The following is a 25,669-nucleotide window of genomic DNA, read 5'->3' as shown; positions in this document are numbered from 1 at the left end:
GACAACAACACAAAGTCTGCTCGTACGCAGATCGGGGCTGTTCAAAGCAAGAATCACAGAACTTGGATTCCAAAATTTTGTATAATCCAAATTGCGACGCTACGCTACTGGCCCTTCCATCAATCCGCCTGCGCGCCGAACAAGTTATCGCTTGCTGAATTGCGCTCGACTCGCTGACCCACGGGTCGCCCCCCAACAACACGGTATCCTACATGTATGTAGCATCGACAGCAGCAGCAGCAGCAACCCGCGATCGCAACAACTTCTTCCAGCTTCGCAATGAACATCTCGTCATTAACCAGTAGTATCCCCCACACGGGCGGTCTCAGTAGCTAGTCTGTCCGATTTCCCCGAGGGCCCCGCCACAGGCATGCAAGCGCGTTAGTTACCATCTGTGTCACTGTCCACTATGTATAAATAGCAGAGCTACACCTACACTGGAGTCCAGACCTCCTGCCGGAACAGTTCTACTAGTACTGGCCCTTTTGGCCTTCCGGCCCAATTTAACGACTAGTCCGCTAGCATACCCGATATGACACCTGCCGCAGTAACTCGTTGGGAATTGCACACATAGAGCATCAGTAGCAGCAGCACTAACATCAGCAGGTGCAACAGCAGTATCATGCCCTGTGCTGCGCCCCCATGAAGCCCCCCGCCACCAGTCCAGCTGCGCGTGAGACAGCTCCGATACCACCCACTCCAACCCATCTCACCCCATACCCGAGTCACAAAGGGCGCCAAGCCCTCCTCGCGGCCCGCCTGCATCCCTGCCCGCCAGCGCCATCACCTCCTCCCTCTCTCCTCACACCCCGAATATAGCCACCACAAGCTTTCATTCCCTCACTCTGTCAAAAGTTGTCCTGTCTTGCCCTACCTAGGGCGTGCGGCCACCATCAGCCCGGCCCGTCCATTGCCCTGCCGCTCCCCAAGTCACCCACTCCCTCCCCCACCCTCTCCCCCACACACAAACACACACGTGCAAATATGCAAGTCAAGGGACCCTCAAGCCCCTTGACGTCTCTTCCTTGATGCGACAAGCCCTTGTTGGACAAAATTGGGTGGAGGGCAAAAAATGATGGCCGCCGCTGGCTTCTTTACGGCCCCTCGCTGCCAGCCCCCGAGGCGACTGCAGGGCCGGTGGTGTTTGTGGCCGACGGCGCCGAGGGGAGGACTTGGAGGTGCGAGAAGAACAAGCCCGCCACAGCCATCTGAACGGGCACCAGGGGGAGGTGGCGGGGCCAGGGATGGCCCGGAGAGAGTTGAGAAGCGCAGAAGGGAGGAGAGAGTTATACACCGAATGGCAGCTGCCCCGGTCCCACACAAGGGCGGTTGCAAGGGCGCGCGCGCGCGAGAGAGAGACGGAAGAGCGCGAAGCGGGTCAGGGGAATGCGGAGTGGCTAGCTAAGAAAGGTAAGACGTGTCGAGCGCCCTCCTCCCAGCTTTCCGCACCGCGCCGTTGGCCTCATCATCATCACCATCATCACCATCACCATCATCATCACCATCATGAGGGACCTACCCACCAGCATGGAGCCAGTCCCAACATGTCCTGAACACGGCCCTTGTCTGGTTTTTTGATCCATGTCCTAGTTCGCATCCGTTCGCACCCCAACACACGCAGGCCCGTTTCATAAGCAGCAGCTCCTACCCCTTCCCTCTCTCTCCGTCTCCATTTCTCTCTCTCGCCCCCTCGTATCGATGGCTGTTTGTATCTGGGTTCATTCGGTTAGGCCGCGTGTCACCGCTGTGCCGCTCCGTTCTTCATTTCCCTCCATGTGGTCTGCCCCGAAAGCCCTCACCCTCTCCCTCCCAACCCCCTCCCCCCTCCTCCCTCCCCCCACCCCCCTCCTCCCTCCCGCCACGAGACCCACCATCCCGACCATAATGAGCTGTTTGACGTCCGTCTCCGCGTTGCGCTGTATAAAGGAGGACGCAATGAAGGCGATGGAGATAAACGAAAATATTCGTACTGTCGTGTACGGTACAGTACGGGCAGAGGAGGCGGACAAAGAGGGGGGCGGGAAGAGGTAAGCCCCACGTGGGGATGACGGACAGGTAGCCCCGATTGGGGGGAGCGAGAGAAAGGAAAGGGGTTCGGCGGGTGGTGTGGGTGGAGCTGAGTGGGCTGGCAGTTCTGTTGATGGTGAGTAAGTTGCGAATGCGAATGTGGGTTGCGTGGACGGGTACGTGGGGGCCGGTACAGGTTTGGGTTGAGGTAGGCAACAGTAGAGGCAGTAGCAGCAGCAGCAGCAACGACGGTCAGAGGGGCCTGATGTGGGTTGCACACAAAAGTGGATTGCTACGGCATCTCGGGAAGTGTGGTTGAAATAGCAGACGAAGTGTGCATCTGAGCATTCTGTGTGTGTTTATGTATATATGTCGGTATGTGTGTGCGAGTTAGAGAGAGAGAGGATGTGTTTGCCGTGCCCGCAAATGTGTGCGTACCCTCCTACACTCCTCTTTCAACTGATAGCGGCCACGGGTATTACGGGCACTAAGCTGTTAACATGCTCAACGGCAGATGGGCAGCAGATTTAAATGGACTTTGAGGGCATCATTCCCATGTATCCCAGCGGTAGTAGACGGACAATTGAGGAAGATGGATGTGTATCAAGGCATACCTGTCCGTGCTCGTGGCTGGCAAGAAGGCAGGCAGGCAAGCTGTTTAACGGAAAAAAGCCTAGAATATTTCGCCCCAATCAGCAAAGCAGTGACGCTTCCGCAACGACCGGAAGCAAATGACAGCCCACCAATTGCTGTATGCTGCAGACGAGCGGGCCAGTGTGCGCGGAGTGGACAATGCCAGCAGACACTTACGCTTCAAAAGCATGCCCAGCATTGCCAGCACCATCCCCACGGTTGCGTAGGCATCGACTTTGTCCTCAGATGGCGGTGGTGGCTTGTAAGGTGTGACACTTTCCGGCCGCCGTGGGTCACCCGACAAGGCGCTGGCTGTGGCCTTGTCAGCAACCATCGTTTAAATCAACTGCTGGATCACTCCTCGGTGGCGTCAAACCTCGCGGTATCGGATTCCATTTAAATAAATGGCTATGGACTTGTCTGCATGCTCTTAAACGCTTTCCAACTTTTTGTTTCAATTCTTTAGGGCTCCAATTATCAAGCACATTTTCGCAAATGGTTGCCATGACTATTTAAGCATAAGGCCTTTGCACCTGAAACTGCATATCGTACTTATAACACTGCTCTGCTTAGTGGAATTGTATTGAGGATTGGGAGTTGCATTTGTTAGGAATGCTACGGTACTGGTATATGGCGTGTACCTGATTACTTGCATGACATATAGACGCTAGGACGCTAGGCGTTGCAAAATGTCTTTAAGGCGCGATGATGGGCGAAGCATAGCAGTATGGGAGAACTCGCCATGGCGTGCCTTCATTCGACAACGAGATCCTGCAGATGCTGAGAGCCAGGCAGGAAATGGCTCGCAGCAGTTTCGCAATGGTCAGGTGAACACCTTGGCGTGCACCAGGGAGCCAAGGAATTAGGACACTCATAGCTTATATCTCAGAAACGCTTTTGCATTTGCATAACTTAAAGCTGAAGTAGACCTTTCACTTCACCATCGCCTGCTGGTTGACTGCACAGGACATTTCTCAGCTCCTTTATCAAAACAATACGGATGACATTCGGGAAATATTTGGACGCGCGTTGGATGCAACTCGGAGCAAGTACGTGGCCGGTCATCGGCCTACAGAGTCGCAGCAGGAAACGCCAGTTATTTAGGACGTGTTTGCACCAAGCGGCAGTAATGCAGTTTTCCTTTTGAGCTATAACTGTATTGCTCATCGTCGGTTCTTGCGTTATTTCTGCAGGAAGGCGTTTGTTTCGGCGGCACAGATCCGTAAAGATGTGATGAGGAGCGAGGCACGGTTGATGGCAGAAGATAACCGAAGGTAAATCCTTAACCCTCTCACTGGTTGAGCTATGCATTTGTTATTTGTCGCTTCGCATGTGTGAAAGGGTTTATTATGGCATGAATGAACAAGTTTCGCTTACTCTTTTGCTGAAGTTGGAGCTATGGACACGCAAAATGGAACCGAAGCGGCGATGCAAGTTCCTACGGGCTTGACGATGACTTCTTTGACGATGACGATGAAGAGAGCACGACCGACACAGAAAAGGCAGAAAGTCAGCCCCAGCAAACAGAAACCTTACCCGGTAAGATGGTGCTGCTTTCCCACGCAAGCATGCAGTTCATTTGCGAACCAGCCTTGTGAGCGCGGTCGTGTTCCTCTGGTATCACACGTAGTCAATCCAAACCACCCAATGATCCACACACATTACAACGGTCATCACACGAGACATCGGCGTGCCGCAGCATTCTCCTGTGCCAGGCCCTGTCGTGACGGCATTACTAGCGCACCAAAACGTTGCCACTCTCCCATAAATTTCATTGGGCACTGCCCACCAGGCCCCCCACTCCCCGCCGCCCTACCACCTGTGCCCCTGCCCCAACCACACAGCCTCTCCCGTGGTCCGGAACGGCAGCATCCGCATTGCTGCGCCCTCATCGCGCCGGAGGCGGGGCACCGCCACTGGCAGCTGCGCTTCCGCAGAGGACTCGGACGTGCAGCAGCACGGCGGCGGCCCGGAGTGGACAGCATCCGCCCCCCGCACCCCAGCTCGCATGCACATCTTATCGCCAGGCGGTGGCAGCAGCATCAGCGATCCAAACTCGCAACTGGTCTGTGTGACGCGCAGCCCGCAGGGTGCCCAACCGGGCAGTCCCATCAGCCCCTTCGCTGACGCAGGCTCACGCTCCGGCAGGGCCAGGGCGGTGACGCTCGGTGGTGGCGGCGGCGTCAGCGCCACGATGAGCTCTAAGCTGCTGCACGTCCAAGCCGCCAGTATGCCAGCGCGCCACAGCTTGGAAATGAACAGCAGCCGCAAGGTAATGTCGCCAACAGGCCCGAATGTTTCAGGGTCGCTGCGCCGCTCCAACAGCTTTGACGAGGGCCGGCACGGCGGTGAGGCGGCAACCTCGCCGTCCGCGAGCAGGTCGACCGCAGCAGTAGTCGCAGCACATGAACGCAGCCAGGGCAACCCGCGCGTGATCCGTAATCATCGCGCGGCGACAACTACTGGTACCGTGCCTGTGGTCGCGTCGTCGTGTAGCAGCTTTCAGTACCGTACGAGTGGCGGCGGCGGCAGCAGCAGCGGCGGTGTAGAGCCACATGCGTCGCTGCAGCGGGACGTGACGCTGATGCGCAGCAGGTCCCGTCGGACTGGACTGCATGGCGGCGACGACAGGTGGGCTAGCGGCTCCGACGGCGGCCATCCTAAGAATCCATCGCTGGGACCGTCCTCGTCGAGCCGAATGATGGAAGTGCACGGGGCGCGTTCGTACACGACGCCGCACCTGACCAAGGTCGCCTCGTCGGTGGCGACATCGGCAGCTGTTGCGGCGGCGGCTGCGCTGGTGACGCCGCTGGCGTCGGGTTCGTACTGCCAGCTCATACAGACCCCATCAGGGGATGTCCGGAAGCACCCGGTGTCAACGGTGGGTACACAGAACCTGCGTGGTGGTGGGAAGGGAGGGGGCCCCGCTTAGCGAGGTGTCGGGGACGTGAGTTCGACAATGCATCCGCACATTGTGTCTCTGTGGCCGAGACCTTAGCAAGGCCGCCATCCCGGCCCCAGAGCGCCTCATCCTTCGTCAGGTGCTGTGTGTTTTGCAGCCCTGCCGCCGTGCCTTGCTTTCCCTTGCCCTGCCTGATTCTGCTTTTTCCTGTAACCACAGCGCCTCACCCGTCCTGACTCCGCATGACTTGGTACGTGGTGGCGCAGGTTCTGGCTGCCCATGACTCGGGTCGGAGCTTGGGTGGCCACAGCGCGGGTCACCCTGGTGAGAACGGCCGCAGCATCCTCGGTGAGGGCAGCAGGAGCATCCTGGGTCGGCTGAGAGGCCTCATCACCCCGCCTTGACGGGGGCCTTGGGGGCCCGAGGGCCCCCCCAAGGGTGTGAGAACCAGCATGCGTGTGGAGCAGGTCCTACTCAGCCGCCGTCCGATACAGATCCCTAGCGCACCTTGCTTGTTTTTCCCGACGTCGTCTTCCCTTTCACAACAACCTTTTCCTTCGTCATTCTTTTTCTTCTTTTCGCCGTTATGGTCGTCATCGTCACCGTTTCCTGTCTTCGCGGCAGATAGCTATTATGAATATTATAAAAATTGTCCTGATTGACCGGGACTCAACGACGCCGAGCTAGTTACAAGACCGGACTATCCGGCAGCGCCCGTGCACAAGAACCAAGACACAATAGCCATTTGAACGCAGCTCGACTGTGGAGTAGCGCTGCGACTGCAGCACTGGGACTATGATCGGCAACACAGTGTATGTCCCTCTTTTTGGAATTGAAGTGGGTCGCGGTACCTGCCACGAACCTGGACGCGGTACAGACCACGGATGAGGCGGGGCAGCGCATCCGGGTGGGAAAGTCCAGCTGTTGTGCCGTCTCATACACACACGTACTCGAGAAGCATCATGCGGTGTGAGTTCTTCCACTACATCGGCACACGGCACAGCGTGTGGGAGGGTCCTCCCTAGAAGAGTTGGAAAGAGAGGTTGGGAGGAAGAGGGCTTCTGTCCGGGAGGTGGGGAGAACGGACGTCAGCCTCTGGAAGATCAGGGCGGTGCGTTTTTGTCGTCGCAGTACTGTTGGGCATGTGTAGGATTGAGGTCGCACGTTGAAGAGCGCAGCAGAGGAGGAAGATAAAGCTTTGCCAGTATGTGCGTGTGTGGGGCGTGCCAAGGGATGCTCTGCAAGGAGGACCGGAGGCCAGAAAAACACGGGGTCCTGAATACTTGGCGCGTGCATGCGCATGGGGCATTTATCCGGGTATGCTAAGAGTAATGGATACGGAGGTCCGCGGGATGCGGAAGAAGTAGTTTTGCATGGGCCTTCCCCCGGGGTGTTGCACAGGCAATGTGCTTCACATTCTTGTATGATGGACTTCAGAACCACTGAAGCGAAAGGGTGACAGGGGGTTTTGCACGCCCTGGAAGATGGGCCGGCCGGCTGCGATTGCTACAGCGGCTGAGGCCGTGTATAAGACGACTACGACGATTATGATGGTGATGATGATGATGATGATGATGGCTGCCAGAAAGCTTGAGACCGTGTTTGGAAGCAGACGAAGTTTGTGCATCTTCTGCATAGGCGAGCCCGGGCAAGGAGCTGTGCCCCTTGCAGTACGGCGCAGGTGGATTAGCTGCTTACTACACCGCCACCACCACTGCTGTTTTTTTACCTGCTAGAACCTCAATATATTGAACATGGGTTGTGTGTTGCAGCTGCAGAAGCTGTACATGGTGAAGATGACCGCGGACGGACGGACGGACGGATACGTCCATAGATGGCTTTTCTTCCCTCATGCCCTTAGTGTGGGACTTCTCCTGTGCTGTACTGGCGGAATGGAAAACAGGGAGGTTTTCATATTCACGGATTAATTCTCTTTCCTCCACGAGCGCGCCCGAGGTGTCCCCTGGTTCCCCTAGTTGCCTAAACGGGCGACTGAGCGCCCCCGGGGGACACCGCCCGGGTTTTGGATCTTCTTGGGTGGGGAGAGGGGTGTCATGGGGTTAGAGAGGGTTTATGGGACGCGGCCTCTCTTTCTCAACATATATACATACATATGTACACTTAGATTGGACATGTATTTATTGCAGGAGACCCTCATCACGCCCCAATAATGTTTTGGTCACACTAAATCGTAATTGGTGATTTAGCTTTTTCCCTGCCTCGGGGGCCACTGCGGTGCGTACGGTTAAGTTTTGGACTGGGTTGCGGATCGTCGGATCGTTGTTGCTGCTGAGCTCGACGACGTGATGGAGTATAGAGCTACGTTAGCGGATATATGAACCGGGGGACTGGTGAATCAATACGCGTTCTGGCTTTTAGCTGAACACATGCACACACGCACGGAAACAGACCCACGCACGCACACACGCTGATTGCCCTTCTGGTCCATATCTTTCGAGGCATAGGTCTTCGAAATGTCACTTAGAACACACAAGCGAGCGTGCGAGCCCCTCCTTCATCCTCTTTTTTCTTATTGGGGGTCTCTGACATTTCCCTAACCTGCACACATACGCACACAAGGCGGAGTTGATAGTTGTGACGTGTGAGGTGCCCTATAGAATACCAACCAATCGTTGGACGAGAAGTACGAACTTTTTGCCCACTGACTTGTGAGACTATGTATTATTATTCATTTACCCGCTGTGTTGGTGGCGGAGTTTTGTTGGCGTGACGTTTTATGCAGCATGTTTTAGAATTGTACCATTGTACCAGTCGTTCCTGGACCCTCCCATGCAGTTTGTCTGAAGGCGGCGCGGGGCTGACAGGTTTGCCGCGAACTCGCGGAGTAGGCTGGGAGCCCCTGTCCCCTCTTCCCCCAGTGCTCTCGATGGGCAGGCGGGGAGAATGGCCCCAGTGCGGTGGACTGTCTCCCATCTCATCTGCTCACCTACCTAACCGACATAATACATACCCACATAACCTCCGGGATGTTGAATGCGCTTTTTGGAGGACCTAGTCGGTAGTGGGCTCGTTGTGTGCCCATTTTGTATGGTTGGCACCAAGCCCGCCAAACCCCATCTTTCCCCCCATATCTGTGTGGGAGCGTCGCAAGGCGTGTGGCGTGTGGCCAGCTGGTCATTGTTCGCACGTGGGGGCGGCCCCGGCTTGGGACCTTGCGTTTAATTGACTGTGTATCTTACTTTTCATTACGCTTGCAAATCCGTGCTATGCCAGGTTGCATTTTTTAATAAAGCGACTTTTTTGGTCAATTGAACGATTGTGTGTTGGACAGGCGCACAGACGGGTGAACGGATATCCCCGTCCAAATGTGCGTAGCTAGCAACCTAGTGATCAGCATACATGGTGTAGGCGGAATAAGTACTAGGGCACTGGGTGGGGCAAGCCATGCCTCTGCCGGTAACCTGCGAGGCGAGTTCAACCCTTGTTGAGCCATGTGGGTTGTGCCCGTGTGATCATCGCCGCCTGGCTGTCCTCTTTGGTGTGTTGCGCTGCGATACGGGGGCAGGGCCTGACAAGGACGGGCCTACCGGGCACCGTCTCTATGACACTAACCTCTGCTCGACCTGCTGCCGTGGCTTCCTTTCACGTGGCTGTCTTTCGCCGCAACTCAACCACCAAACCTCCTTCCATCTCTCCATGCATACGGTGTAAAGTGATAATTTGACATGCACCTTTGCTACACTGCCAGATCGTGCGCGGGAGAGGAATTGGCGGGAATTAATAAGCTCGAAGAAAACATCGACTCCGTTGCCATCCGTGCTGATGAGCTTTTGAGGGGTTTTTTATGCGTCTTAATATGTACCGGCTTAGTCCACGCACTCCGAAAGCCCGCTAACATAATGCACATGACTTTTCATGGTTTAGGAGTATAACTTCAATCCTGTACTACGTCCACGCACAAGGACATGCGCAAACTGGCGGCGGGGGGGGGACCCGGGTGAAAGCTGCGGTGCCAGAGAAGCCAGAGGACGTGCAGCCAACGGCCCATGAAGACACAACTCATTGCCGTACATTTCCTTACGTAGGTTTCAACAAGCCGAACGGTGCTCTATGTACGTCTATTACGATCGCAGCACGTCCTCTCCGCCTTGAGGAAGGCTGGTTCTCCCCAGCCGCCCCTAAAACCCTAAGTTATCAGGAGTTCCATCCCACCCGAGTCGCTCACCACAGATGCAGATGTGGGCGTTGACTTAATATTTGGTGCAATTTGGCGTGCATACGTTTGCCGTAAGTCCCCTAAGACCCTGCTATATCGTAGCCTCAGTATTCCTGTCATGTTGCAGTCTACAATAACTGGTAGGGTGTGGCGTGCATCGCACCCTATCTTCTCCTAATCCTTCCGGAATTCTAAACATATATCCTGCTGCCACACGCGCCCCAATATCACCTGTTGGCCACCACCACCCGACTCGCCTGGGGTCGGCTACATCTACCATCCTTAACTGTTGCAAAACTGCTGTGCAACCCCAGAGTCCGGACCCGCAGACGCAGCAGAAGGAAAAAGCCAAAGCCACAGCACCCGTGTGTTCAAGCTTCGGGGGCCGCGGCAACAGCCGAACAACATACAACATGCAAGCTTTCCTACACCCCTCAACATTCGTGTTGCCATGTCGTGCATGCGGAGCGAGGACGAGGTTACGGTTCCCTCACTGCACCGCACCCCGGAGGCCCCGGAGGCGAACCTCCTCTTCGGTTGAAACTCCACTGCGTGGGAAATCAACGGGCGACAGCAAGATACTGCACCAGCAGTCTGGCGCAAAGCTGCCAGATGCAGAGCTGTATATTGTTGCGGAGGACTCCACATGGCAATGCGCGTACTTAATCACGTATATTCGTGCCGTACCATGCACAGCAACTGCAACGGGCGACAACACACACACACACAGCAAAATGACAGCGACGAAGTCAACTACTGCTTCTTCTGCCGCATTATCATCGTGACTAATAAACCGCAGCAGCACCCTCAGGCGGCAACTCCAATGGTCCGCAAAATTTCTTCATCAAAACGGCTTCAAGGGGATATTAGTACTCCTAGTATTCGGGAACAAGACAAGCTAACCGGAAGAATAAGCATAAAAAGCAAGTATGTGTCGTCAGCTTCAGCAGCGGCTGTCAAAAGTGCCAGACTGGTTGAAAGGCTCATTTATTTGAACGTCACCGCAACAGAACGTCCTCCTGTCCAGGGCCTCACACACCTGTGAGACCAAATGGCCAACGCACATCGGCGCTAGCAATCGTCGCCATGGTTGTTGTTGTTGTTGTTGTCATGGTGGTGGTGTAGCGGTGGTTGTGGTGGTCACGCGCTCATAAAGCCGTGGGATCGTTTTTTGACTGGCATTGCTGAAAACTGTTACGGCCACGGCATCCCAAAAGTAAGACCGGCAGCACACGGGCTGGAAAGCTTATGAACCCAACTAACTGTCTAATTTCTTAACTCGCCCAACTCTGTTCCCCCTTAAAGGATACGTCTCCATCCAGAACCTCGTACGTTTCCCCCCACAACACCTAAAACACTCAAGGAAAGTTTGCGCTGAAATATAATCGTCAGGCACACCCTCTCCAATCGATAAGCGCTCCCATCGGCAATAACTACCTTGCAATGCTTTTCCCCTCCCTAACCCCCCACCGGCAAACCCACACTAGCAGACTGGGCCGCAGCTACAGCCGCGGCGATGCATGCGCAGGTCACCTTCGCCACTCAGTCGCGCTTCCGCCGCTGTTTCCCGTGCAACCCCTTCGACTGCTGTCCAAACGGCTCACCCACCATCACCCAACATCACTCACCACTAGAACAAAGCCCTACAGAAGAGCCTCCGCCACACCACCACCTGGGCCTCGTTCCTTACTGACGATGTGCGTCTGGAGGTGCAGTTGGCCGTAGCGCAGTGGTGATCTGGCGGCTGAGAAATGGCAGCTGTCCCTGCGGCAGGGCGGGCCCCGTCAACAGCCCGCCGCCTCCTTCACTGCCGCCATGGCCATGGCCATAGCCCGGCAGTAGCGCTCCACCGCCAGTGCTGAGAACTCGGCTTTCGCCAAGCGCCAGGAAGCCCGGCATGTCACCATCACGGCCGCCGTTGGCGCGTACGGACATAAGCCCCTCGACCTCGCCGCCCGCAGGCGCTATGGCCAGCCCCACAACGCCCTTCTCCAGACTCTGTCCCATCATCACCATTTCCACATCCACATCGCATCCACCGGTGGCAGCAGCGCCGGTGCCGGTGCTATCCGCCGTCATGCAAGACAGGTCCCCGGCGGTAGCCAGATCAGAACCCAGGTGGCATGCAACTGCCCCCTTGGCCGCCTTGGCCTCCGCTGCCTCTGCCGTCGCCTCCGCCTCCGCCAGCGCCTCCGCTTCAGCTCGGTGCAATGCGACATCCATTGGTTCCGGCATGCTGAGACTGTAAGTGCAATTTTCGCCGCCGCCGCCGCCTGGCCCCACCATGGGGCCCAGACCCAGGAGGCCCGGCTCTGCGACCTGCAGCCCGAGGTCGTCACCAAAGCCCACCCCCAGACCGCCGCCGCTGTAGGACCGCGGCACCGCCGCCACTGCCGCCGTGGCGGTGGCGGTAGCGGCACCAGCGGCGGAACCGTCCCCGGGGAACTGCTGCGGCGCACCTCCGTCAATGCCGCCTCCCGCCACGCCCAACGCGGCCATACACGGGATCATCATCGAGGGGGTGCAAGTTGGCCCGCCGCCGCTGCCGCTGGTTGGGGCCGCCGCCGGTGCTCCTGGACGCAACAAATGCTGCGGCTGTGGCTGCTGCTGCAACTCTAGTTGTAGCAATCCCGGTGCCCTGCCAGCCACTTCCAGTACCGCCTCATCCTCCGGAAGAAGCGGCTCCTGCAGCAGCGCAATCAACTCCCTCGGCAGGTCTGCCTCCGCCGCCTCGGCCTCCGCCGCCACATGATGACCCCTCTCCGTCGCCGCGGTAGCGAGGAGCTGCTGCCGCAGCGCCTCGTTCTGCTGCCGCACAGCCGCCAGCTGCTCCTCAAGCTGCTGCGCCTCGCGGCGTGCCTCACGGAGAAAGCTCTCCAGCGTCGTACCATCGGCTTGCAGCCGCTCCAGTTGCCGTATAAGGGCTTCCTGTTCCGCTGCGCTATCGCTCAGAGTCTGTCGCAGCTGTTCGGCGTACTGCTGTTTGCGCTCCTTGGACTTGGCCGCGCTCTGCAGGTTTCAGAGTTTAAACATTTTTAAGGAGGTTTCAGCGTTGAGCTTCAACATGCCGCCAGCCAGGCCACCAGGCAGCAGCCATTAGATGAGGAGCAAGGGCGCCATTTAAAAACAATGGAGCTAGATAGCACGGCGCGCGAGACGGGAGAGACGGGACGTAAGAGTGGGCAGCCATGTACAGCTCACTTCACCTTGCTTCACCTCCCCAACCTTCTCCACCCCCCAGATCACCTCTTGGCACTTCCACCCCCTACACGTCAACACACACACACACACACACGCACACACACACGCGCACCACCACCACCACGTACCAGCCGATTAGCCAGTACGCGTTGCGCCTTTTTGGGGTCCAACAGCGCCAGCTCACGAGTCGACCTGCCGTTGCTGCCGCGTTGCCTCTCTCGCGCCTTAGAAGACCCAGACCCCGCACCTGCACCCGCACCTGCACCCCCAACAGCGCCGCCGCCCAGCCCTGCACACGCGACCGCAGCCCCCGCCCCCGGTCCTGGCGGCTGATCCCGCGGGCCCTGCTCAGGTACTCGCGGCTCCGAATCCAACTGCAGCAGCTGCTGCTGCCGCAGACTTTCCGACTGCGCAGCTGCAAAGCTGCGGCCGTCGTCTACCGCAACCGCCGCAGAGACGACCGAGTACTCCGCGCCATGGCTGCCGGCGCGGCTACGCGACGCCGTCCTGCCGCCGCCTTCAGATGCCCGGTCGGGATGGTCCGAGGGGCGCTTCAGCAAGACGACGGCGCCCAGATCGGATCCTGGCAAACCCAAGGAGCCCGCGGAGGTTGCGGTGGTCGCTGCCGTACAGTCCATGGAGTAATGCCGCTGGTGCCGCCGGCGTGCAGAAGCTCCTCGCGCTGGCGGCGGCGGCAGCGGCGGCGGCGGCTGGAGCGGCTGTGCGGTTTCGTTGTGAGCTCCAAGTTCCACGTTGTCGCTCGTCAGGCCCTGGTTGCCCCGGGGCCCGACCGGCGGTGGTGCTGACGACGGCCCAGGAGCGGTGATGTCGTCGGGAACCAGGGGAACGTCTCCACCATAGCTTTGGCTCTGGGCGCGGAGGGCGGTCACTGGGCGGCCACTGCAAAAGAAGGAGGCCTGACCGCTGTGGCGGTCGGGGAGTGGGTCAGCTGTGACGGCGGCGGTGGCGGAGGTGGAGACGGTGCTAGGACCTGTGGCGGCGATGGCGCGTCCAGCGTCGGCAAGAATGCCGCCCGGGGTGGTGAAGGGCGACCAGCCGGAGGTGTTGGCGAGGTGGTCGATGGAAGTGGGTGACCAGCTGGCTATCACGGCGGAGGGGGTTGAATTATGGGGGGGCCCGCTGGCCGTGGGAGTTTGCGTTGGTAGGGTTGCGAGGGAGTGGCCAGAAATCGTTCCAGTGTTTTGCCAGGTTGATCTCGGCGGCGCCTTGCCGAAATAAGCCGGACCAATACCCAGACCGTCGGACAGCCGGCTTCGGAGGTCAGGCCCGCGCGTACAGTCCACGGATGTCGGAATGTCAGTGTCCATGCCGCAACAAGCCGTTGTCACGGTGCGCACAAATGGCGGAATGCTTGTCATGCTGGGCCCGTCCTCCATGATGCAGCCGCCCTGCGAGAATGCGCCAGGTGGAACATCTTTTGATGTGGACAGAAAGAAAGTTGCGCCATGGTGCGCACCTGAAGCAGGAGACCGCACTCCAGACTCCCAGGGGTGCCCGAGGTTTCACTGCGAGTCCTTGGTTTTGGAAATTGAAGCACAAGGAACAGTCCTTATATATCAAAATGTTTTCAAAGCGTAGAACATGTCAGAAAGTCCACTCACTTGCGATGCATAACTGCGAGCAGAAGGTTCCGCTGTCACAGTGGTGACCCCACACAGCATGGCGAAAGCTCCTCCACCGCTTGGATGGATGTCCTATTAACGGGACACAGTATTTTGAACCTATGTGGTAACTTTGTTCATTGGCAAGCGAGCCGGCATTTCACAGCCATTCCACAAATGAAGTGAGAACAGTTTGGCAGTGTAAGCATGCAAAAGTTGCCACAAATCTACCATAATGTCAAGAACGCTTTGTGACGTAAAGTAAGGTAGAAGGGTTGGTTGTACGAAAGCAAACGGTATGTCCAAGCGACAGGATCCACAACACCATTCTGCATAACTTGACCTTTCCATTAATCATATATGAATTCAATTGAAACGATTGGGATTGGCATCAAGAGACTAGCTGTCTGGTTATCTAGTTTGCTCTGAACCACATACGGCCTTGTTGACTTACAAGCCCGAAACACAATGCTTCTCCAACGCCATGCTATCCTGTCGACGCCATATGTGACCAGGCGCCCACTAGCGGCGTGTGGCTTTGCACGTCGCAGCCTCCGCTGCCGGGCGGAGCAGTCTTCCACTGAGGCGCCTGGCGAATCCAAGCCTGCCGCTTCTGCGCCATCGACACCTGCGCCATCCATTGATGTTAAGAAGGTGGAGGCCAGCGCGCCTATCCTGCAGAAGGGACAGGGCACAGCCATCGTCACCGGCGCCATCTCCGCTATCTTGGGCATCGGCTACCTAGCACTGGTCTGGCTGCTGGACTCCCGTGGCGGGCAGCTTCAGCCCCCTCCTCCCGAGGCTTTCATTCCATGATTGCGGAGTTTTTCTTATTTTACCTCCAAAGGCTTGCGTAGAGATGTTATGTTGGCTTTCAGGCCAAGGACGTTAATTGACAAGCGCAATATCGTTGGGATTTCCTTGTTAGGCCCCCAATTTTGGGCAGCTGGGTGGCCATTTTCCATCAAGGGTGACATGTTAGTCCTTGCAACGGTGGACGATGGGCTGATGCAGCCCTGGCAGGCCCCCGATGGGCTGCTGGCCCTTACAGTGGGTGCGGAAGATTGCGTGCAATATGAACACATTAGGTCGGGAGCCATAAAGTATTCATTTGGCCAATCACCTTGCAGGTGTACTCAAGGCTAGTCTGGGAGCACTTGCTGCGACCTTGCCTTGGCACTTGGCACAACCTCCGCACTGCTACGAGAGCTTAGTTGGTTCATGTGCCGGATGCCCGCACGAGTACGTGATTTGAGCAGGTCCTGTAGGCAAATGAAAGGACAAGTAATGTGGGTTTCGTATGTATCGTCTCGATGTTGCCATCGGACATGGCTGCTGCTCTACTAGTCAAAGGTTATGTCTGTGCGTGCCGCCGCACTTGCGTATGCGTGGTGCAGGACTGGTTTTCCCTGTAGCACTTGTGACGGGTGGGTGGGTGGTGGGGTATGGCCATGGGCGCGCACCTGCACGGGACAACCAGGCTGTCGCGGCCTGCCAACTCTGTCTCAGACAGCGCGTACACATCGCCACAGCGGCAAGGATGCGTGAATAACCTTACTCCTGTAAGATCGGGGGTTGGGCCGCGGCGGTTCATGGCATATGATTGAGCTACGTTTCGATGCCCAGCCAAACCAAACGCGAGAGCGGGGGAGGGGGGCGGTTGGGGCTTGGACAACGTGCAATAGCAAAGAGTGGATGTGTACGTTACGATGATGACTCGCGACTCTTACGCTGCGTGTTTCCCCACCAAATTGTACCATTACCCACCCTCATGCCTGTCCTCTACATCCATATCCAGGAGGTCTAGCTCGTCTTGGTATGCAATTGCACTCTGCATCTCCTTTAAGCTCAGCAGACCGTCATACGCAGCTCTTTGGCCTGCGTCCCGGAGGACCTAGCATGTGGTTACGAGGGACAGCAGAAGACACCAGGTGTGGTGAGGTGAGGAGGGAAATGAACTGAAGGGTAAAAAGTTGTGACCCAGATGGAGATGAAGGCCGATAGGACCACTCAGCGGCGAATCAGGAAACACACATCCATTCGCAGCCAGGCATTTGCTCTACTCCGCCCCATGGCTGAAGTCAATGCACGCAGAGGCGCCGAGATAATTTTCCACACCGCCCCACAGTAATCTTGGCCCGGCTTGGCCGCAGCTTGGCCGCAGCTGAGTTCACCCCCCCCCATTGTGAGACCGAATGGAGCCATGAAGCGGCATGGAGCGGTGCTTAGTGTTGTGAGATTGAAAGCACGGGACCGGGGACTTGGTAAAATAACCCCCGTGCGGCATAGTCGCTTCTATTGCCCCCTGGGTCATCGTCAGGCTCAAGGGGTGCTGCTCAAGTGGCACGACCGGGGCAAGGTAAAAGAGAAGAAAGGTGCCGGCCCATTTAGTAAACCCCATCGCTACCTGTTCGCTGTCTATCATACCTCCCAAGCTTGCTTGACTAGCTGGAAAGCATCCGTGTTGGCGCCTGACTGCCGAACATCTGGGACGGTCGTGGGTAATACTGTACCACTGACGGCCTTGTCGGGGTGGTACTTTAGAACAGCTGCATGGTATGCTTGCTTGATCTGTTCAAGCGTAGCGCTTGGATGAATACCCAAGACCTGATAGTGCGTCAATTCAGGCTCCATGCTGTGGCTCAACCAAAGAGGTGCTTACACTGCACCGGGTTACAGCCTAATGAGTGTCTTACGAGCCCTCATACCGCTTAAGCAATTTCCTAAGTAAAGCGCTAGTAAGGGCGCAATAGTTACCCGCAAAAACAAACTGTCGGCGAGCGGACAAAGGAAATGAAACATGCAAGGCGCTCATCAATCTTCCCAAAATATTTAAATGCCAAACTCCAGCAGCATTCTGAACGGTGGACATCCCCTATACGGCTTCGGTCGATGGCCGTTCATTTTCCGTACAATTACCCGAAACTTACCGTTTGGCTTATTTCTGTACGTATTGTACAACTAAGTAACCAATAAGCCTGGTTTGGCGCAAGAGTCCGCACGTAGTACCCCAGGCGTGCAGGCCCTCGTCACGTCCTCTCAACCTATTAGAAAATTAACTGTTAAGAGATACAATCTACCCATATGCCATAGAGCGCGAGCGCATGGATCGTTATAGCATGCCCTCGCGCCGCTACATGCATAGTGTCACTTTGAAACACGTCCTAAGCACCCATGGAGATTATTTTGTGCCATACAATGGGGATGTTTCCACTGAGGATTAACGTCACGGATTGATCCTTAGTGGAAACATCCCCTATTATCCAACCCAACGATGAGAAATTATGTATGGCCTTGGGCAAACTCGTTTCCGATGACCGGCGTTACGAGCAAATCCGCATCGTATGTGTTCCAAAACCCAACTGTAACATGTATCAACAGCATGTAGCCCCGTAAACTATGATAAAGGTGAACTCAAGGCAAGCATCCCCAGCCTGTAAGCAGCGCCAAAATTGTACGGGATGTGGCGTAATTCCAGCGAGAGTCGGCACACGTGTCAACCGGCATAATTGTTTTATGACGATTATCCTCAAAGCACCGGCTGCTATCATTGAGACGAACTAAAGCGCGATAGGAGCCTTACAAGTACACCATGTTTCCCTAATGCTTCGTGGTTTCGCTACAGCACGTCCCGCACTTATGGATCCTGAACAGGGGATTTCGGACTCCCACGTTCCTAATCGGCGAAATCATGGCCAGCGAAGGCTTGACAGTGGCGCCTCGCAAGTTTCTTCCAATACCTCGGCCGCGTCATCATTTGGCCGCGCAATACTCCGTAAGACGCACGCATTTGAACTGCTATGGCATTTTGGATGCAATTTGTCAACTGAAATCTAGCTCCTTCTCCTTCTTCAGTTTTCTGCCTCGCCTTGCTGGTGCTGGGAGTGCTCCCAGCAACTTTTGTTGTGAGTCACTGTGAAGCTTATTTGGCTGCCTTTGCTTTGGTCTGGCATTGTGCGCGATATTAACTTGCCGTTCTGTAACCGCCGTATCGTTTGTGCCTGTTGCAGCTCTGGACATGTATTATAGTAGTTGTACTTATATTTATGCGACTGCGGTTACAAGCGCAGCACCTACATCAGGCGCTTGAGCAGGTGGGCCAGCCTGAAGGGCAAACTGGGGAAGGCCACAGTGCGCTGTGCGAGAAGACCTATCCAGCAATCTTGGCCCCCCATATTCTCTGTTTATCGAAACATTACTTGAAACATTCCTCGAAAGAACGTAATCCAGTTACGTATGGCAATTTGTCTCGTGCAGACGGGCGCATGTCGATGGAACCGTGCCCAGTGAATGGAACCTCACCCAACCTTATCCTCTTCTCCCCACCCAACACGCGGATCTGCTGTGACTTGTATGGGTTTTTGTCTATACCGTATGGGCGTTTGGAAATCCGATATGTGTAGGATGATTTTGGGCGCCGAGGCACCGGCCGCCTCCAAGGGGGCGGCTCGGGACTTCCCTTGGTTCGAGTGATACCGGGAGGTGGGCTACTGCTGCTCCACACCACGCCGCAGACTGCCATGGAGCGGATCAACATCCACCTACGACAATTGGATGAAGAAATGGGCTACGCGGGTGCGTTGTTCGGCGGCACTCCCGCCGGGGGTTGTAGCACACGGACTTGGGTGCTTCTGACGCGTGCAATGGCGCAGATGATGGGTTTACCTAGCCACGGAGCTACCCACGTCTTTATGGATGTAAAATAAATGGGCAAACCAAGATGCCCTCTTCTCCTTGCTGGGGGGGATCGGTCCTTAAAACGGCCGGGTATTTATCGAGGCGTGGGAGATTCCATGTCCGCCGTCATGCTACATGTCGCTGTTGCTGCTGTTTGCCCCGAAATTTTCGGACACAGCGCACCGTCACGTCAGCACACATGTTAAATTTATTGGAAATCACCCCCTACATGCTCACTTTTTATCGCTTATCGATGCACCGACACTTCCTCTTCTGTGTGTGCCTTACGAAACCCGCCGCTGCCGCCGCCGCCGCCGCCGCTATCCAGGTTTTGATTCCCCGCTCGCAGCGCATAGTCCATTCTCGGCAGCGGCGACGGGTGCTGGGCCCGCGCGCCCGCCCTTATCCGAAGCTGACATTGCTGCGCTTCCGTGCTTCACCTACAAGCCCCCTCGTGGCGCCACAGCCGCTTGCGAGGGATCCACTTCGGCACAAGCAGGGGGACCAGCAGCCGCCGGCGGCAAGTGTGAGGGTGATGAAGGGAGCAGCGCCCGAGGCTCCAAGGCAACGGCTGTGTTCGCAGCCTCTACTTCTCAGCAGGCGCCGGCGCCAGGCAACGGCGGCACGCCTGCAGCTGCGATGGCGGGAGGGATGCCAGGGCGCGGCTGCGGAAGGACACCCTCCTCCTCCTCCTCGTCGTCGTCGTCCTCGTTGCCATCATCGCCAGCGGGAGCTGCCAGGGCGGGGTCCACTGGCAGTACTGACGGATGCGCGGCTGCGGGGCCGCCCGGCCTGACTTGCCCCGTATGCTTGGACGCTGTTGCAGAGGGAAGCACTGTCATGACCTTGCCCTGTCTGCATCAGTTCCATGCTGCGTGCGTGACGCCGTGGCTGCGGCAGCAGGGCCTTTACGCCACGTGTCCCATGTGCAAGACGCCAGTGTTCCAATGACACGAAGGGAAAGATAATGTGTATGTGGGTACATGGCCTTTTGAAGGCCCCGTGAAATCGAAAGTTTTAAACGCAGCAGCAGCACGAGCAGCTGGAGTGTCAGCAGGTCCATGAACCCCAACACACGGCCTCCTAGAATTGGAAGGGGGGGAGGAAAGGGAAGGATACAGTAGCAAGCAACAAAAGGTAGATAGGTATAGATTAGGGGCAGTCGGGGTGTGTGCACAGGTAACTTTTTGCTCTTGGGCTTTTTCCGTCCCTGATATTATGCGCTGTAAGTTGGGAGACCTTTAAGAGGCTGATGGCTCCCCGGGCCGGCTGGCGGATTGCCATGAGCATTGCCTTTGTGCGCCTTCTCGAAGGGCGGGTTTCGTATAGTGTTTGGTGACTTGTTGGTCGCAGTGGCATTTCAGTTGACGAATCCAATCCCCATTTTTAGGGCATTTTTAGGCATTCGTCGATGGAGATGCATGAATATGCACATGTCATGCATGCACAATCTGTGCACTATTTTGTATAAGGGCGGCACTCGCGTGGGCCTTGAACCAACCTTTGTTGTTTGAAAACTGTGTCCCACGAGTTATTGGTGGCTTATTGCGTGGCTTCTTTACACATTGCCTGCCGTCTTGATTGTATTTCCAGGCTGTCACAATCTTGTTGTGTTTTTTTGGGTGGGTGGTTTATACCGAGCCTGCAATGCAGGCGTGTCGCTGTGGTTGCGACGATTAATGTGTCAAGCAATTATTGGCTTAGGGACGGCGCTGTAGGATGACCACAGCCGCCGTTGTCATTCCCCATTTTGCGCTCCAACGCACCATTCCCACGCTCGTTTATGTTGTTGGCGTTTGACGCGCCATGCGCATATTCACAAGTGTGCTGTGCACAGATGAAGCACACCTCTTGGATTTCACGCGTGTGGTGTATTAGACCTGGAGGCGCAGCAGCCCCATAACTGTCCGTTTCAGAGGTTGGCTGCAGCTCCACTACCAGGGTAGGGTAAATTGTTGAACGGTAGGACATCCCAGCGTTGCTATCTTTTGCAGGGAAGGTTTGGCTCGCACGATGCCAAGATGTCAGTCGCACCATGCGCTTGTCCGCTGGTGCAGGGCGCAGCATCCTGCATCACAAGCAAGCATTTGACACCTCGCGCGGCAGCTATTGCGCCGCCGCCCGCTCCTGATGTCGAATTCTTTGTTTTTGTATCATCTGGCAGCAGCAGCACATTGTGTCGAATGTAATGGACTGCACCTAAGAGGAGTTACAGTTGCCGTTCCATGTCGCACCAGTATAGCGAATTCAACCGCAGCTGGAACACAGCTGGATAGCTTAACCGCAACCGTTAACCGATGGAGGGAAAGCCTGAGGTGCGTCGCCAGCTATGCCCAGAAACCCCGTGCCATCCTTACATCGGAACAAGCAGTACTAGTAGGGTTTACACCCCACAGGCACAGCCTGCAGAGGCACAAGGAGAACAGCACGGCACCAGGTGCATACCCGGAGCGAAATGGCTGGGTCCGCTCCCTAGGTCAGGAGCTTATGACCGGTGCTGGCAAATACGGGTGGGTCCCAGCAAGGCTGGCGCCTGTATTTATATGTGATGATGCTCCTACCACAGCCCCTACCGTATTTTGCTTCTCCTCCTGCAACTAACCAAGTCCGCACCCAAGCGCACAACCAATCAGCCGGACAGAACAGCCGAGAATCATCGCACAACCCAGATCTCAAGCAATCCAAATGTATATGACACAGCATACTACTACCTGGCCGTACCTGGCGCTAACACAACGCAGACGTGCGCAGACCAGGATTCGCATGCGGAAACGGCACCCGGCTTCATCAGCTCGTCTTAGCTGAACGTGTGCTGCTTCATGCAGTACACCAGGCAATGCCAGTCCAATCAACAACACCACTCCTAGGACGCAACTGCAAGCAGCTGTGCTTGTCACGCATACATAACACGCCCATACACCTACCCGCCGTACCCCAGTGACGCCGCAGCCTGCCGGAGCACCAGTCCGCGCGGGCCAAACCCGGTTTATCGACTAGCTGATTCAAAACAGGCTTCGCTAGACGGCCAACCCTCCAGCAGCGCGCGGCACGTGGCCTGTGTATCATCCACGGCTTGTGGGCCCCCCTCCAGCCTGGGGCCCCAGGCCGTGCTGGACTTCGCCTGTCCCCCATCCGGATCGTAACCTTGAGGCCGGAATCCTCCCTAACCCTCCATGCAATGCCTCGACCTGGTGGGTGAGGGTGCCCCGTTTCGCCATCCACCTCGGTGAGGCGGACAGATAGACAGACAGACAGACAGGCAAACAGGCTTCACACCAGGCCCGCCTGATCGTCCACACGTCCATGCATTGAATCGTTTTTACCGCTGCGCCCTCCGACCCTCCTCCTGGCGTTTCTGGCGCTTTAGGATATCGTGTGCGATGTTGAAGATGCCCTGCGTGGACTGCCCGCACACCGCGCACTTGGTGGACTTGGCGCTCTGCTTGAGCGCGCATTTCTCGCAAAAGTAGTGCCGACAGCGCGTCACCACCGGTGGCCCTTTGCACGACTCCCAAGGCTCGCGACACACAAAGCACGCAAACGGCAGCTCCTCATCTCGTGCCGCTGCTGCTGCCTCCGCGTCTGCATCGGCGTCGTCCTCGCCGTCCGCGTCGGGATTCCAGCCCTTAGCCAGCGCCTCGGCCTTCCGCTTCTGCTCCTCCTCCCACATCCGATCCAGCTCCCAGCCGCTCTTGTAATCGCCTCGGTCGTGCATGAACTTGCAGGTGTCGCCGTAGGAGCAATAACCCGTCTCCTTGTAGTCCTTGCACACGTCGGGCTGGTAGTCGAAGCGTGCCGACACGCGTACATATGCGTTGCCGCGCAGCGGCCCGTGTGCGCCGGTGCCTTTCTCGGCCGCCACGGTATGTTCCCTGCGGAAGCCTTTTCGGTAGTCGATGTAGGAATTCATGCCTTTGTACGTGCCGTCATCAGCCACGCCCTCGGTGGCTTGTTTGAGCACCTTTTCGCGCTGTGCGCGCGCGTCTCGGTCGTATTCGGTTTCGGTCTCGAGGATACGGGATGCGAGCGCGTCCTTTGTGTCCTGCAGGGCCTTACTGCCAGCGTACTGCACCATCAGCTCCGGTTTGTCGTCCTTGGCCGTGGTGAATTGTAGTTTGGTGTCGCCGCCAGCTCCGGTGCGTAGCTGCTTGGCCTTGCGCACTACGCCACCCTCATCGCCCTCGCCGTCGTCGGCGTCAGGAGCCAAGGTGGGGCCAGCGGTGCCAGTGGCAGCGCTGGTGCCGGCTGCGCCGCGTTTGCGAAAGTTGGCGCCGCCTTTCTTTGGGCGGAAGAGGCCCTCCGTCCCGGCCGCGGAAGCGACGGCTGCAGCGCTGGGTGTCACGACGGCGGAGTTGTCTGGAGCAGCGGCCGGAGGCACGCCTGCATGCTCTTCATTCCGATCCGCCATGGGAGCTCTTGCGCCCCGACGGCGTGTAAGTTAACGCAACAATTCTGGGTTCTGGTTACTGTAGCTTGAGTAAGTCCAGTCAATGGCAATCTACAGAATTGAACAGGAAGCCTAAAACGTAAGTCTCATATGTGCATATCTTCACTATTTAAGCGGGCAAAATTTCGTCTTCTAATGATTGACGCTTGCACTCTTCCAGCGACCAGGTTATCATGGATAGGGCAAACTTAGGTAATTCGTCTTGGGATTGAGTTGAATTAAGTCCGTATATAAAGATAGCGTCAGCTCTCACGGCACAGGCTGCTGGAATGAAAGCGCAGTGTATGCGTACGGCTTGTAGTGTCAGTTTACGGTTTGGCCTACCTTTCATCGCTTGCAATCGGAGTCAAGGGGTAGATTTCAAACTTTTTTGCTAGATCAGCTATTTGGAAAGGTTTCATGATCGGTGCAGTTGAATATTATGTATGACAGTTGTCTGCGGCCGCTGTTTGGAGTTTCCCCTTCGTGGCAAACAAACTCCCGCGAGGGGACTGCAGCCATCCGTCAATGGGGACTCCGATTTGCATGTTTACATAGTCTTCTTCCTTTAAAATACTCCGTCCCCTCCGCCCCTCTTCACGACGGCGACGTTAAGCCATTCGCCATAGCTCAATCGAAAGCACAGTTTCTTTGAGCAAAGCAACATGGCAGATGGAGCAGCAAATCTTTATGGCTGGGAAATTTCGGTCCTCTTCGCCCTCTTCATGTGCATCAGCATCTCCTGGCAGGTCTTTGTCGCGATTATAACATTCCTCAACAGCTTTTATGGGGATGCAAAGAAAATATGGCTGACCCGTCTAAAAGAAGAGGTTTTGGACGTGGGCGTCATTTCGTTGGTTCTGGTATTTGCCCAGGTAAGCGCCGGAAACAACACGTGCTGAGCTGCTCCTACGTGCGTAATCGCCTACATCCCACGCCCTGGCAAAAGTTAAGTATTCTATCTACACTACATATTTCTGGAGCATTATCATTCCATTGTTTTTTCCTGCCGCCGTGCATACAGTATCCCATTGACGGCCCCTTTGGGCATCTGTAATTCCAAGTGCTTTAAACGTCACCCCTGGTTCCCTTTCCCCGCACCCTTAAAACGTACCGACGTCTCTACCCTGCCCTGGCCTCCACTACCCTTGCCGGCACCAGCCGTACATCGCCAGCATTTGCGTACCTGTCGGCCACGACACGTCTTCCCACCCGCTATCATCGACGCCGCCCTCGCCTGCTCTACCTCCACACCTCGGCGCAGCTGGCGGCAACCCTGGACGACACCTGCTTCTGTTCACGGGGAAGGACGACGACTTCGCCTCCGAAGCCAGGTCGTCGCAGGCTGCCCGGCGCATCCTTTCTGGCGGCTCCGCTGACCCCTGCCCTCCCGGCAAGCGGCACCTCTTCCCCGCCGACAGCATCACCACCGCCCATTACCTGCTGTTCTTCGTGGCGCTGGTCCACATCGTGTACAGCTTATTCACCTTCACACTGACGCTGCAACGGGTGGGTGGCGGCTGTTGTGGGTCCGGGTGTGTTCGGCAGCAGGGCAGGGAAAGGGGCGGCGGAGGGGACGGGACGGGGTAGCAGCGGAGGTGTTGGGCTAGGCAGGTAGTGATTGGGGGGGTGAGGGAAGCCGCCTCCTGATGCACTGCGCCACACAGTCGCTACTCTGCAGGGGCAGCGCAACGCCGATTCCCATCATTACCATCGCCATCCCACAGTCCCCGATTCGTGGGTCAGTCCAATCCCTCCATCTGTAACGGCTCTATGCATCATCAGCCCTCATCACAACCATCACAACCACCACAATCACACAGACACACACACGCGCGCGCTCCACTTCGCTTTCCTGCCCTATCCTTACCACCACACTCTCCTTCCTCCTCGCACATGCGAAGCCCTCCTCCTGTCCGCCTCTGTTGCCCATCTAGGATCTCTCGTCCTATCTACGATCAACGGCCGTATTTGACGTGGCCCCGCCCCGCCCCGTCACCCCCCGCCCCGGCCCCTCCCGCCCC

General features: G+C 56.7%; 7 protein-coding genes across 7 annotated transcripts in view; 3 read left to right on the top strand and 4 right to left on the bottom strand.

Moving 5' to 3' along the window:
• Nucleotides 1-953: 953 nt before the first annotated feature.
• Nucleotides 954-3,092, bottom strand: VOLCADRAFT_103631 (uncharacterized protein). The gene is made up of 3 exons (XM_002947810.1): nucleotides 2,818-3,092; nucleotides 1,872-1,969; nucleotides 954-1,208 (listed from the first exon to the last, which is right to left on the bottom strand). Exons 1-3 carry the CDS (start codon nucleotides 2,972-2,974, stop codon nucleotides 1,095-1,097), a joined length of 369 nt encoding a protein of 122 aa, XP_002947856.1. The 5' UTR covers nucleotides 2,975-3,092; the 3' UTR covers nucleotides 954-1,094.
• Nucleotides 3,093-3,329: 237 nt separating this feature from the next.
• Nucleotides 3,330-8,565, top strand: VOLCADRAFT_88186 (uncharacterized protein; the record flags this gene model as incomplete). The annotated part of the gene is made up of 6 exons (XM_002947964.1): nucleotides 3,330-3,467; nucleotides 3,607-3,689; nucleotides 4,031-4,179; nucleotides 4,485-5,521; nucleotides 5,809-5,890; nucleotides 8,438-8,565. 6 exons carry the CDS (start codon nucleotides 3,330-3,332, stop codon nucleotides 8,563-8,565), a joined length of 1,617 nt encoding a protein of 538 aa, XP_002948010.1.
• A 2,840-nt stretch (nucleotides 8,566-11,405) lies between these two features.
• On the bottom strand, nucleotides 11,406-14,553 carry VOLCADRAFT_88185 (uncharacterized protein; the record flags this gene model as incomplete). Its single annotated transcript, XM_002947809.1, has 5 exons — nucleotides 11,406-12,728; nucleotides 13,049-13,167; nucleotides 13,216-14,329; nucleotides 14,398-14,455; nucleotides 14,543-14,553. The coding sequence occupies 5 exons, from the start codon at nucleotides 14,551-14,553 to the stop codon at nucleotides 11,406-11,408; spliced, it is 2,625 nt and encodes an 874-aa protein (XP_002947855.1).
• A 145-nt stretch (nucleotides 14,554-14,698) lies between these two features.
• Nucleotides 14,699-17,381, bottom strand: dnj29 (molecular chaperone). The gene is made up of 5 exons (XM_002947808.1): nucleotides 16,970-17,381; nucleotides 16,310-16,436; nucleotides 16,006-16,102; nucleotides 15,666-15,804; nucleotides 14,699-15,217 (listed from the first exon to the last, which is right to left on the bottom strand). The coding sequence occupies exons 1-4, from the start codon at nucleotides 17,174-17,176 to the stop codon at nucleotides 15,762-15,764; spliced, it is 474 nt and encodes a 157-aa protein (XP_002947854.1). The 5' UTR covers nucleotides 17,177-17,381; the 3' UTR covers nucleotides 14,699-15,217; nucleotides 15,666-15,761.
• Nucleotides 17,382-19,987: 2,606 nt separating this feature from the next.
• VOLCADRAFT_38241 (uncharacterized protein) lies at nucleotides 19,988-20,152 on the top strand (the record flags this gene model as incomplete). The annotated part of the gene is made up of 1 exon (XM_002947963.1): nucleotides 19,988-20,152. A coding segment is annotated over one exon (165 nt), but the record flags the coding sequence as incomplete, so codon positions are not given.
• A 2,104-nt stretch (nucleotides 20,153-22,256) lies between these two features.
• Nucleotides 22,257-23,627, bottom strand: VOLCADRAFT_79853 (uncharacterized protein; the record flags this gene model as incomplete). The annotated part of the gene is made up of 1 exon (XM_002947807.1): nucleotides 22,257-23,627. One exon carries the CDS (start codon nucleotides 23,625-23,627, stop codon nucleotides 22,539-22,541), a length of 1,089 nt encoding a protein of 362 aa, XP_002947853.1. The 3' UTR covers nucleotides 22,257-22,538.
• Nucleotides 23,628-24,450: 823 nt separating this feature from the next.
• Nucleotides 24,451-25,669, top strand: part of VOLCADRAFT_103628 (uncharacterized protein) — a gene marked incomplete at its 5' end in the record, with an annotated part of 20,002 nt that continues 18,783 nt past the window's right edge. Inside the window, 3 exons of the mRNA XM_002947962.1 lie at nucleotides 24,451-24,520; nucleotides 24,910-25,154; nucleotides 25,327-25,386. Coding sequence (XP_002948008.1) covers nucleotides 24,451-24,520; nucleotides 24,910-25,154; nucleotides 25,327-25,386 — 375 coding nt within the window. The remainder of the gene's footprint in view (nucleotides 24,521-24,909; nucleotides 25,155-25,326; nucleotides 25,387-25,669) is intronic.

Source organism: Volvox carteri (assembly GCF_000143455.1).
Source record: "Volvox carteri f. nagariensis unplaced genomic scaffold VOLCAscaffold_8, whole genome shotgun sequence".
Lineage (NCBI taxonomy): Eukaryota > Viridiplantae > Chlorophyta > Chlorophyceae > Chlamydomonadales > Volvocaceae > Volvox > Volvox carteri.
The sequence above is the reverse complement of the archived record's forward strand: the minus strand, read 5'-3'. Positions and strand labels throughout refer to the sequence as shown.